This window comes from Trichoplusia ni, chromosome 4 (genome assembly GCF_003590095.1).
Source record: "Trichoplusia ni isolate ovarian cell line Hi5 chromosome 4, tn1, whole genome shotgun sequence".
Lineage (NCBI taxonomy): Eukaryota > Metazoa > Arthropoda > Insecta > Lepidoptera > Noctuidae > Trichoplusia > Trichoplusia ni.
Genome location: NC_039481.1, coordinates 15,801,938 through 15,813,987, shown reverse-complemented (window position 1 = coordinate 15,813,987; position 12,050 = coordinate 15,801,938). Strand labels below are relative to the sequence as shown.

The 12,050-nt window shown below is 34.7% G+C and overlaps 1 protein-coding gene across 2 annotated transcripts; it reads right to left on the bottom strand.

Annotated features, from left to right (window-relative positions):
- Positions 1-6,953: 6,953 nt before the first annotated feature.
- Positions 6,954-11,371, bottom strand: LOC113493227. 2 transcript variants are annotated; one of them, XM_026871098.1, is made up of 2 exons: positions 10,166-11,371; positions 6,954-7,079 (listed from the first exon to the last, which is right to left on the bottom strand). In XM_026871098.1, exons 1-2 carry the CDS (start codon positions 11,156-11,158, stop codon positions 7,062-7,064), a joined length of 1,011 nt encoding a protein of 336 aa, XP_026726899.1. In that variant the 5' UTR covers positions 11,159-11,371; the 3' UTR covers positions 6,954-7,061. The 2 variants fall into 2 exon arrangements, with proteins under 2 accessions (XP_026726899.1, XP_026726897.1); XM_026871096.1 differs by lacking the exon at positions 6,954-7,079 and adding an exon at positions 7,604-7,709.
- Positions 11,372-12,050: the final 679 nt, after the last annotated feature.

Here is a 12,050-nt window from a genome sequence, read left to right as displayed (position 1 = left end):
ATGTCACATTGATACCAATGTTTTCATGCATGCCGTGCCAAGTGATAAGAAGAGAAACAAACTAATCTCTACATAGATATTTCTAGAGAGAGAAATTGGCATGTAAATTACATACCACACTCGTTTTTAAGACGCAATTAACAAACATTGAATAATAAATCGCCTCGCACCGAATTATTCAAAAAAACTGGTGCGATCGCTATCACAGCCACAAGTCATTCGCACATAAAATGAAACCAGTTCAAGGATTTTTCTACACAACTAATGTGGAATTTCCCGAACGATTTTTATTGTTATTATCTCATATATCTTCTTGTCAAATATTGATGACTCATGAGAAACTTTCGTTTGTTTACATACAGTACAGACAGCTGCATCGATTGGGGAAGCCGTCTATTTTAAATCGAAATAAATTATTCGTTCTGCTAACAGAATATTAGACTAGGCCTGAACATTATTCTGAAGAGAAAGTAATTCATATGATCGTCTGTACTTTGTTTTGCCGCGAAAACCGAGGAATATACTGAAGTATGTATATCTCAGTCTTGTTCATTAGGTTTACAAGTGGTTGTTGATCGAAATATTATGTCACTGTGACCCCGACGGACCACAGTCTCTCATGCCAAGACCTGGGGAGAACTAGACTAATTATGTTTTTGTTTATATTATAACTTCTCAAAACAAATAATTATGACGACACGTGTGTTATTCATGAAATTTTTTAATGATTTTGTTTTGGCGACAAATATTAAGAGGTTCGGGGAAAACCATAATGTTTTTCCGTTTTATTTAGAAACGTGAGTTTAACCTAATAATAATATTTTTCAATACTTCCAAGTACTCGATAGGAAAGGACAGACCATGAGGTCACTTATAAAGTTATTGTTTACCAGGGTCATTAATATCGGGACGAAGGATTTCAAAGCACAGCCTGCCCTTCTCTCGGACGGGATATAACTATTGTTTAAGTGTAATAACCTCGCCTTAACATAATGTATTTTCATCGTACAATAACAATGTGTTTCCACTTCCATTGTAATAGCTTATTTATTTTGGTTAGATTAATACACGTATAAAACACCAATTTCATTTTGAGATTAAATCAAATTCTCGGAACAAAACTGTATGTTTCAGAAAAGCGTACTTTATTTTCAATATTTTTGTAAGTTATTTTTTGCAGACGTAGATAAATCGAGATGGATCACTTTCTTTTGAAATAGATTAAAAATGATGTAGTTCTAAAAAGTCAATCACTATGTGTATTTGTACCATTCCGTGTGGATGCACACTCGCTGCGGCTAAGTGTTCTATTTCCAACAGTCGTTTAATCGTGTTTATTGATGTATGGGATATTTTATACAACAACAAATTGAGATTTTCCTGTTACTCATTTGTTTTCATCGACATTTTTTTGTATCCCCTTATCCTTTTATTTTTACCTTCTGTTTATTCAATTATTTGCTTGGAATGTAAACTCAGGTAGGTGTACAATGTATATTAGGGTTGACGCACACTTTGTTACTTTAATATTATTTTTTCAGTTTTATTTTTGCTGTTTTGTCATCTGTGAATGTTCATACTTTTAAAGTAAAATTGGCGTCAGAATATGATGCATATGTAAGCACATAAAGCGAAACAGTGATGCTTACAATGTAATATTACTAAAGATGTCATGTTGCCAGCATTCCGTTTGATATTAAATATGTTTTACTGAGAGACGAGCGTCGAACGTAAAACAAGCTCTTCCTGCTACCATTCATTCTATTATGAAGTTCAAACGAAACGTTTTCATGAATGAACTTTCATAAAGATTTCGTTAATCCTTAATTAAATTTAGTATCTTAAAAGATTCAAAGGATGAAACACCACACGAACATGAATGAACCAAACTGTCATAAATATTTGATTAAATTCGCAATTCTCGTACGTTAAAATCTTATAAGCTTTACTCATTTTTCTCATTAAATACTCCCACGTGTAGTCACTATTAGTTAAATTAAAATGTATTTTATATTATTCTCATACATTGAAACAAGTCGTGATGTTTGCTTTACGTAGTGGTAGAAGAAAGTAAAGGAAACAGTTAACATTTCAAAAAGGTTAAATAAAGTTAAAACATCCTTGGAGTCTCGAACATCAGACATCTTGAACTTGTACCTCTGTGAACGTTGTTTAGTTAGTCATTACTGAAGCATGTAGCGTCGACAGGTTAACGTATTGATGGAATGTGATCTTGGAAGTACAATTTTAAAAGCTTACGAGTATACACGGTGTTTTTTTCGTCTTACCCCTAGGCGCGATATTTTTTTTTTATCATCAACTAAGACAATAAGTACGAAGAAAAATTAAACAAGAGAAATCTGAAAATACTCTTAAAAATGATCAAAACGCCGCCGCCTTCGCCCCTCACCATTGTTACAAGGCTCGGACCGCTCTCGCAACAGAGCTGTATTTCTAAAAAACTACGAATTGCATCATAATATTGAATAAAAATTGCATTTTAAATGTATTCAAATCTTATAAATACCTATTTTTTTATCATGAACGTGTTCTAGTCATAGGATACACAAACTGGGCTGCTTTTGTAAGACGACAAAAAAATCACGGTGTATAGTGTACGCTCCTTCTGGATCTACCATGACAGGTGTGGAAGCGAGAGGGCAATATATGTGGGCTATAGCGTTATCTCGTTCATAACTACAGCTGTCTCAATTTATCAAGTGTTGGTGTTTGTGATGGATACCCTTCTTCCTTCCGAGTTTTTGTCGTAGTCTTTAGCGAATAGGTTACGGGTTACAAATATTAATCTGTATAAGGTATTTTAATTTTATCACTTTACTGGATTTCGTAAAGCTCGCACTAGTAAGTATAAATTAATGATGATGCAATGTAAATAATATTGTGGTCTGATGGTAATTGTACGGGAAATTAATTTACAGGCAGCTTAAAGGGATTTGCATGGGAGTGTTATTGTACACCTACGAGAGAATGCTAATTCCAATGTGTAATTCTATGGAGCCAAGCGTAGGCTTAACTGTTTTTCATTAAAGGTCACAGTATTAATTGATTATTGCATCCATTTGTTAACTAAATGATTGTGATTTTTTGCTGGCACGTGATTCGTAAATGTTCATCAATTTTGCTTTTATTTACAAAAAAATAATAACTAGGGTTGGTGAATTTCCAAAAATATACAACTATTGGAAGTTATAATATAAACAATAACACTTTACTGTAACTAACGTAAAGGCTGCAGTTATTTTCGAAAATAATTATTATACAGAGTTGAGCTTCGTCCTAGCTCCAAGCTTATTATGTTACGTAAAGATTGCAGTAATGAAATATTTACGTAACATTGTAGAAATATTATTACATAAGCATTCGACGAAGCGAAATTGTGGGAAACCGTAATACCGTACGACAGCGCCCGTGGGTTCACTTTCAATCTTCTAGAATAACTTACAGTTTCATGAATTCTTAAAGGTCTTCGTAATGGACGTTTGTTGTTTGTTAAGGACACGAAATACAAGCTATATTTCATATCTAATGAGCGTTTTTTCTCATTCCTTTTAAATAAAATACGAATGATGAAAATTCAGAAAATACGCGCTTGATTTACATGGTCAAACTGAAATTGGTTGTGATCACGCATGCAATGTTTGCAACAAACGAGTAAAACTTATGACGTCGTGGGCGTGAAATTAACTGTGAAAGTGTTTGCGGTGACCGTGGGATGATACACTAATATGGCGACAATCGTAATTTTCGTTCCAAGATTCCTGTGACAATGAGACCATGAAAACATTTCAAGATCAGAAGCGGTATGAGTCAAGAGCACGATAGATTCTGGGAACTACTCGCCGTCCGCCGTCCACACGCCGTGTTTACTCAAATTATAATACAACCGAACTCAGATTAGAGGAATTTATACAATAAATTATACTCGGATTATGGGAAGCTGAAGTGTTCTAACACAAAAACTATTAATATGATATAGTGAACTTCAAACATTTCGACGTTTGGTCGTTTTCTAAGAAATACTTACGTGATGCAAGTATCACTATCATTTTCACGACTTGTTGCCAAAATTGTTTGTGAAATATACAGCATAGTTTAATGATATTCGTGTTCTGTCGTATTTATTGGTTTAAAGTTGAGCTCTGAATTTGTCGAAATATTTCGTTAAAGATCAGGGTGGCGTTGGAACTCGCTAGACTGGATTTAGAAAATACCTACAAGCATTTTTCTGGCACGTGCAACACACATTTTACTTACGGTACATTCTTGTACTCAATTTGAAATGTATTTGAACTATGAGTTGTAACCTACATGGTACCTATACCAGCATGTTATGGTCATGTTAAGTTACAGGTCAGCTTGTTCGTTAATATATATTTAATTCTTATAATTATTAGTATTAGATCACGACCTACTTTTATTAAGACTAATTATTTCGACGTTGGAGTGGGTGTATACACTTTCATTATAGTGGTTATATTTTTACAAATAAGATAATAAAACAAAAAAATATTATTAATATAAAATGTAAGGACTCTTGTATTAACTAATAACTTTATATACTTAGCACAGATATTTAGACAAAATGGAATTACTTTTGTTTGAAAAGTCATAGCAAAAACACCTACCCATAGGTACACTTCTATGCAAACACCTAGTTTTATATACACAATTGCATTGATCATCAACTTTGATACCGTGATGTAATTTTTTACTTTACCTTTATTTGCTATAGCTTTTCGCCCACGGTTTCGCCCGCGTCGAGGTCGGTTATATCGCGTTTCCAAGAGAACTCTTCAAAAGTCCGGGATAAAAACTATCTCTCGCTCTTTCTCAAGGTCAACTTTATCTCTGTACCATATTTCATTAAAATCGGTTCAGTGGTTTAGACGTGAAAGCGTAACAGACAGATATTAGTATGGATAATTGGTTGTTCAAAACGGCATTGTCATTAAATAAATAAATCGATGTAGTGTCCCCTTTTTAATGCACAGATTGTGTAGGCGAGGGAAAAAAACAGAGGTTAAAAAGTTACGTGTGCCTGTGTCCCGTCGCACGCCTACACATGGCTGGTACACTTTGAACAGCTTAACTGCAATCCATAGAATGTGTAAAGAAAATGTCAATTTATTTATACCTCCACTTATAACTTTTAAAGGAATACATTGAATCAGATATTTATTTGGATATCAAACGTTTGAATTTCAATACTTTTTTTTAAGTTTACTATGACGCAAAAAGTTATCTTGCTGTTTAAAATTTATGTAGAAAAGTTAATAACAGGACTCTATTAAACAATGTTTTTACGGGGAACTCTATTAATCAAAGAGCCGTGTTTGGCGCCCGCCGTGCCCTAAATAAATTGGATGTTCTCAGAAGCGCGACATTGGGCTACTGTTGCTTTGTCAATTTTATACGGAATGCAGTATTCCAGTAAAAACCTGATTGCAATGCAAATATGTGATAAATATTTGTATTTTAGTGTACCGAAACTACCTACGTCATACGTATTTCTGATCATACTCTGATTGGATTTTTATTTTCATCGAGTGCAACATAATTCTGAGAACCATATACCATCATATACCCAAAACCAAAGTATTAACCAATATAATTTTAAACTATATTGTTATTAAGCTGCTGTCTACGAACTTGGTCGTAGCACGTAGAGCGTAGAGCCTCCGTAGCGCGTAGCGATAAGCGTAGAGGACCGAGAAAACATCTACGAACGAATATTGTCATTCGTAGACGTTCTAACTTTAAGTGATGTTTTTTAAACAATGACTGTGTACATTATAGGTATGTGATTGTTAGAGAACATTCCCGCGTAGGAGTTAAACACATGTTGTACAATGAGTACAATGTACGGTGTGATGTGTAATTATCAATTAGCATACAACGTAAATATTTACAGAAGCACCACAGCTGATTGTGACTATTTACATTTTGATTGACGATATCAATTTCAACAGTGATCATGGGACCGTTATATGTGTATTGTGAATAATCATCCTGTGGGTGTATCACTTGTATGAACAGACGTTGATTAACTACTTGAGACATATTGTCTAACAAAAGGACAAGGGTGTTAGTTGTGATTTTTTTGTAAAATAAACAAAATTAAATACACAATGTAACTGTTTATTTAGTATCAAAATAAAACGGGCGAAAAAATGTGTTCCAGCCTTTGGGACTCCCACGAAAGTGACCGAAAAAACGGAAAATGTCCCAATTTATTTAGGTCCAAGCGCGTGCTCGATCACTCGGCTGCAGCCTTACGCCCACAGCATGGAACTATTACTAAAAATACTTAGCGACCTTTGACCTCTGATTTTAATATGTGAAAGACATACTCCCAAGTTACTGTTATGTTTTGTGTGAGGAGTACAGCAATCAAACACGGTGGTTGGACAATGACTAGTTTATTTCCTTCATGCATCATTCACATAGGTTATCTTAGAACTACCTCCACAAGCGTTATTATTAAGATTCTCAATGAGTTTATTTACGTATACCTACAACCCCTTTCTTTATTGATTTAATGGACATTTCATGCAATTATTATACAAAACAAAAACACAATTTTAATTATTTTACATAAGTACCTAAAGACTATTTTCAACAACATTTTAAATGAAATGCATTATTATAATAACATATTTTATACTACATTAATGCAACAATAAATCCTAGTTATTAATAATAATGTTTTAGCATTCTTTAAACATAATAATCACTACCATACACATTTTTCTTTGTGAAAAAAGATATGATACTCAATAAATACGTAATTATATTATACATAATTATTAATTTCATACATTTCCATTACATTACATAATTTATAATTATTGATATTCAACAAGATCGTTTCGTTTAATTTAATTATAATTTACTATTCCATAAACAATTATTATGCATGCACTGAACTAAAACTTTTTTTTTTTTTTTTACTAATTTTACAATCTTAAATTATGATGTCTTACAAACACCTTTCTTAATCAGCGCCTTGTGGATTGCTTAGGACGGATAGTCCCCAGCGATCAGGTGGTCTCACTATCCTGCCAGAACGAGTTTTATAATAATTAGCGGTGCGATAATTATCTATGTGTGTCGCTGACGGAACACTGGAGCCGTCGGGTGACTCATCTACCGGCATTACATTGTTTTGTTTTTGGTCTATAAGTATGTCGTCGTATGTATTCCTACAGTAATTATCTTGTTCGTGATTTTGCCTTTCTGAGTCAATAATTATATGTTTTCTATTTCTTCTTAATATTTGTCCCGACTTCATTTTGATTAAATACGATCTGTTGGGTAACAACCGATAAACAGTTCCAGAAGTCCAATGACTACCCAGTCTTATTTTGACTTTTTGATGTATAATTAACGGTTTTAACGTTTTTGATCCTTTATCAAAATGCTTTTTCTGGTTTATTTGACGATTCTCTAGTTTACATAACACATTTTTATGCAATTTTGGTTGTAGAAAATGTGGTGAACACGGAATTATACTTCGTAATTTTCTGTTGTATAGTAGCTCGGCAGGCGAACTTAACTCATTACTTATTGGCGTATTTAAATATTCTAACAATCCTAAACTGAATTCAGTTTTTTGAAAGTTGGTCTTTTTCATCATATTTTTAACTGTTTGCACCGCTCTTTCCACTTGACCATTTGATTGTGGATACCTAGGAGAAGACGTTACGTGATTAAAACTCCAATTCATTGAAAATTCCCTAAACAAATTAGAGGAGAATTCCGGGCCGTTGTCAGACATTACTATTTGTGGTATACCATGACACCTAAATATATTTTTTAATTGTTTGATTACCTCTGAAGATGTGGTCGAACACAGCTCAACAACGTGCACAAATTTACTGTAATAATCTATTACTATCAAATAAGATTTAATGCCGTAGTGAAATAAATCAGTGCCTATTTTATACCAGGCTCTGTCTGGAATATCATGCGGGATTAACGGTTCTTTTGAGTTATTCTTTTTATATGTTAAACAGGCCTGACAGTGTGATAAGTAATCCTGTAATTGTGAATTCATATTGGGCCAAAACATGATTTCCCTAGCCCTAAGCTTGCACTTTTCTATACCTAAGTGACCTATGTGTATTTTTTGTAACATTATTTTCCGCATACATTTTGGTATAACTATTCTGTTGCCTTTCCATATTAGACCATAATTTATAGTTAACTCATCCCTGCTGTCCCAATATGGTTTTAATTCATCACTTATTTCGTTTTTAAACAAGGGCCATCCTCTTTTAATTATTCTTTTTAATGCTTGCATTTTGTTATCTTCTCTAGTACATTTTTGTATCTCTAAAAAATGAGAATCTGTTAATGGATTCATAGTTGTTATAGCACACACTTGCGCTTGTGCTTCTAGGTGATCGCGCGTAGTGCTACTGTCGGTGTCCGGCAGCGCCGCGCGCGACAATGCGTCAGCTATGTATAGATATTTACCCGGTTTATATGTAAGCGTAAAAGAATAAGGTTGAAGTCTCATTAACATTCTTTGTAGGCGTGCAGGCGCGTTGACCAAAGGTTTGTTTATAATGCTAACTAACGGCTTGTGATCTGTTTCTATTGTGACATCATGACGCCCGTATATATAGGTATAGAATCTCTCACATGCAAATACACAAGCATACAATTCCTTCTCGATTTGAGCATAATTTTGTTCAGTTTTTGTTAAGGATTTCGACGCGTAACACACGGGATTATTTTCCTGCATTAAACAGGCTCCTAAACCATTTTTACTCGCGTCTACAGAGATAACTACCGGTTTCTCGAGTGTATAGTATCTTAGCACAGGTGGATTAGTTAACTGACTTTTTAACATTTCAAAACATTGTTCATGCCTGTTGTCCCAGTGCCAAGCTATGTTTTTTCCTAACAACTCGCGAAGGCAAGCTGTTTTTACAGAAAAATTTGGAATAAAATTACTGACATAAGTTATCATACCTAAAAATCTTTCAAGATCTTTAATATTTTGCGGCCTTGGCATATTTTTAATAGCCGATACTTGTGACTCGTCCGGGCTAATTCCGTCTTTTGTTATTTTGTGGCCTAAATATGTTAGCTCACTTAAACCTATTTTACATTTACTTTTATTTAATTTGATGTTTATTTCTTTACACCGTTGCAAAACAGCACGTAATCTCTTATCGTGTAATTCCTTTGTTTCTGCGTACACAAGTAAATCATCAATAAATAAAATAACACCATTTATATCATCGAAATGTTCATATAAGCGTTTGTGAAATATTTCTGACGCTGATGAGATGCCGTATGGCATTCTCAAAAATTTAAATCTACCAAAAATAGTGTTAAATGTACATAGGTCTGTACTAGCTGGATGTAAATTTACATGCCAAAATCCCTGTTTTGCATCTAATGTACTGAAATATTTTGCACCGGATAAGTTAACTGTTATTTCTTCAAGAGTAGGTAACTTAAAATGTTCTCGCTTTATCGCTTTGTTTAAATCGCGCGGGTCTAAGCAAATGCGGAGGTCACCATTAGGTTTTTTAACCACCGTCATGCTATTTACCCAATCGGTGGGTCCCTCAACTTTGGCAATGATACCCTGATTTTCCATTTCCTGTAGCTTGTGCTTTACTTGATCTTTTATGGCAATTGGTAACTTTCGTGGAGCATGAACTACAGGTTTGAACCCATCTTTTAATTGTATCTCATATGTGCCTGGTAAACAACCCATTCCAGTAAATAAATCTGGAAACTCATCTAATATATCTACACTTTTTATATCTACTTGTTTTATGCTCAATACTCTTTTTAATAATTTTAACTCATCACATGAACTTCTTCCCAAAATGGGTGGTGCATTAGTGTCGACAATTATAAATTGTAAAATGTAGGTACTGTTTTTATATTGTACTTTAAGATAACATTTACCTATTACTTTAATCTGACTACCCGAATAACCCTGTAATTTCATCGTTGTGTAAACTAACTTATCTTGCGTTAATTTAATTTTACTTAGGTATTTCTTTGGCAGAATATTAACGTCGGCTCCAGTGTCCAGTTTAAAATGTATCAATTTACCCTCAATGCTTAATGCTACCGTCCACTCATTACAAGAAAAACGATTAATGGCGTAAATTACCTGGTCGCTAGAGTCCTCCTGCACCTCGTACACACGACACATTCTCGAATAATGATTCATTTTCCTACACGCGCTGCATCGCTGACCATACGCTGGGCATTTATATTTTTCGTGGTTTTTTCCACATTTTCCACATACAGCTCGTGGTCTCAAAAGTCGACGCCCCTTTTCTTGATATTCGCGTTCGTGTCCAGCCGATCGCTGCTTCTCACTCTGTTCATGATAATGTCGTGAGGCCCTGACGTCACCACCGCTGGAACCGGTCGGCCGCCTTTTGTTATAACGCGGCGCCGAACTTGCATAGTGTATGTTTTTTTTTTCTTTCTCCTTCTTTGACACTGTATGTACATTATGTGATTGTTCCTGATTCTCACTTTTTATGTTCTTTGCTTGGGCTCGAGATATTTCCGCTAATCTACATATATCTATAGCTTTTGAGAGTGATAAATCCGGTTCTCTTAAGAGTCTTTCTCTGAGTCCACCGTCTTTAATTCCACATATCATCTTATCACGAACCAATTCACTACACAAATCTTTAAACTCACACTTCGCTGCTATCTTGTTCAATTCAAATACGTATTGTTCTATGGACTCCAAATCACGTTGGTCGCGGGTAAAAAATGAATGTCTTTCTATTGTTATGTTCTTGCGCGGTAAGAAAAATGCATCAAAAGCCTTCAGCAAGTCTTCTATAGTTTTGTACTCGCCTGTAAATTGTTCATATACCTCGCGACATTTTTCTCCAATGATGTGTAACAAAATGTTGATTTGCACTATATTCTCTTTACTATGTAGTTCACAAGCTTCATAATATATCTTGAACGCCTTTTTCCATTTTTCCCATTCTTTACTTAGGTTGCCTGAAGTGACATTCGTTATGTCGTTTTCAAAAATAAACGGTTGCGGCGGTCGCAAAATGGACTCCATTGTTCGTCTTGTTAATATAGGTATTTCTGCTTCTTGGTATGTTTCGGAGTCACTACTACTCGTCATTTATTTAAGACGTCTTTAAAGTTTTAAATCGATTTACTAACTTTTATCCTACCGACTGCGCCATGTTATGTTTTGTGTGAGGAGTACAGCAATCAAACACGGTGGTTGGACAATGACTAGTTTATTTCCTTCATGCATCATTCACATAGGTTATCTTAGAACTACCTCCACAAGCGTTATTATTAAGATTCTCAATGAGTTTATTTACGTATACCTACAGTTACTAGACTCCGATCAAGATATTCTTTCTCCCAAATCTCATGATAAGCACTGTGATTGGTATGTCTTGTACTGAACCAGTTATCGCAGTGATGAGTTGATTGGACGACAGAATTACTTAATCAAATTTTCAGAAATCGATGGCTTTTCATTTCAAAGCTAAAGCTATCTATTAGATAGAAGGTCGGTCCCAAAATAAATATTGGCGTTTAGGTAACGAAGCACAATTTCCTAACAAACTATCAACATACTTTCGCTGATGAAATTTGAGTTCCACGGAGGAATAAGTGTAAGGAGGTCATAGTGGCGACAATTTGGCTCGCCGGTCACGTATAAATTAGTAAAACTTAGCCTCGATAGTTCAGCTGTAACAGTTTATCCACGCAATCTCGGTTCGACACGGTTCCGATACCTAATAAATTGCGTGACTCCCCGAGGGTATTAACGTCAACCTATCCCGGATATCTAGAAGGAATATTTATTGTTTAAGAAACGGGCTCGCGTCAAATCCTCTTCAAGTAATAAGGTTTGTTATTGGATGTTTTTGCGCGTTAAAGGCTACGCAATGTAATCGTCCCGTAGATAAGATAGTTCTGCGTAGAAGCTGCTACGCAGTTTCTTTTATTGTTGTTACAGGCTTGAATACAAGCAGCAATCAGTTAGAAAAACTTGT

Bases quoted from the DNA above. Each gene is read 5' to 3' on its own strand.
- LOC113493227 (XM_026871096.1), bottom strand. From the start codon at position 11,158: ATGACGAGTAGTAGTGACTCCGAAACATACCAAGAAGCAGAAATACCT. The intron at 7,710-10,165 runs GTAATTTACGCC...GTCTTCTCCTAG, and splicing joins AGGAGGACTCTAGCGACCAG to GTATCCACAATCAAATGGTC.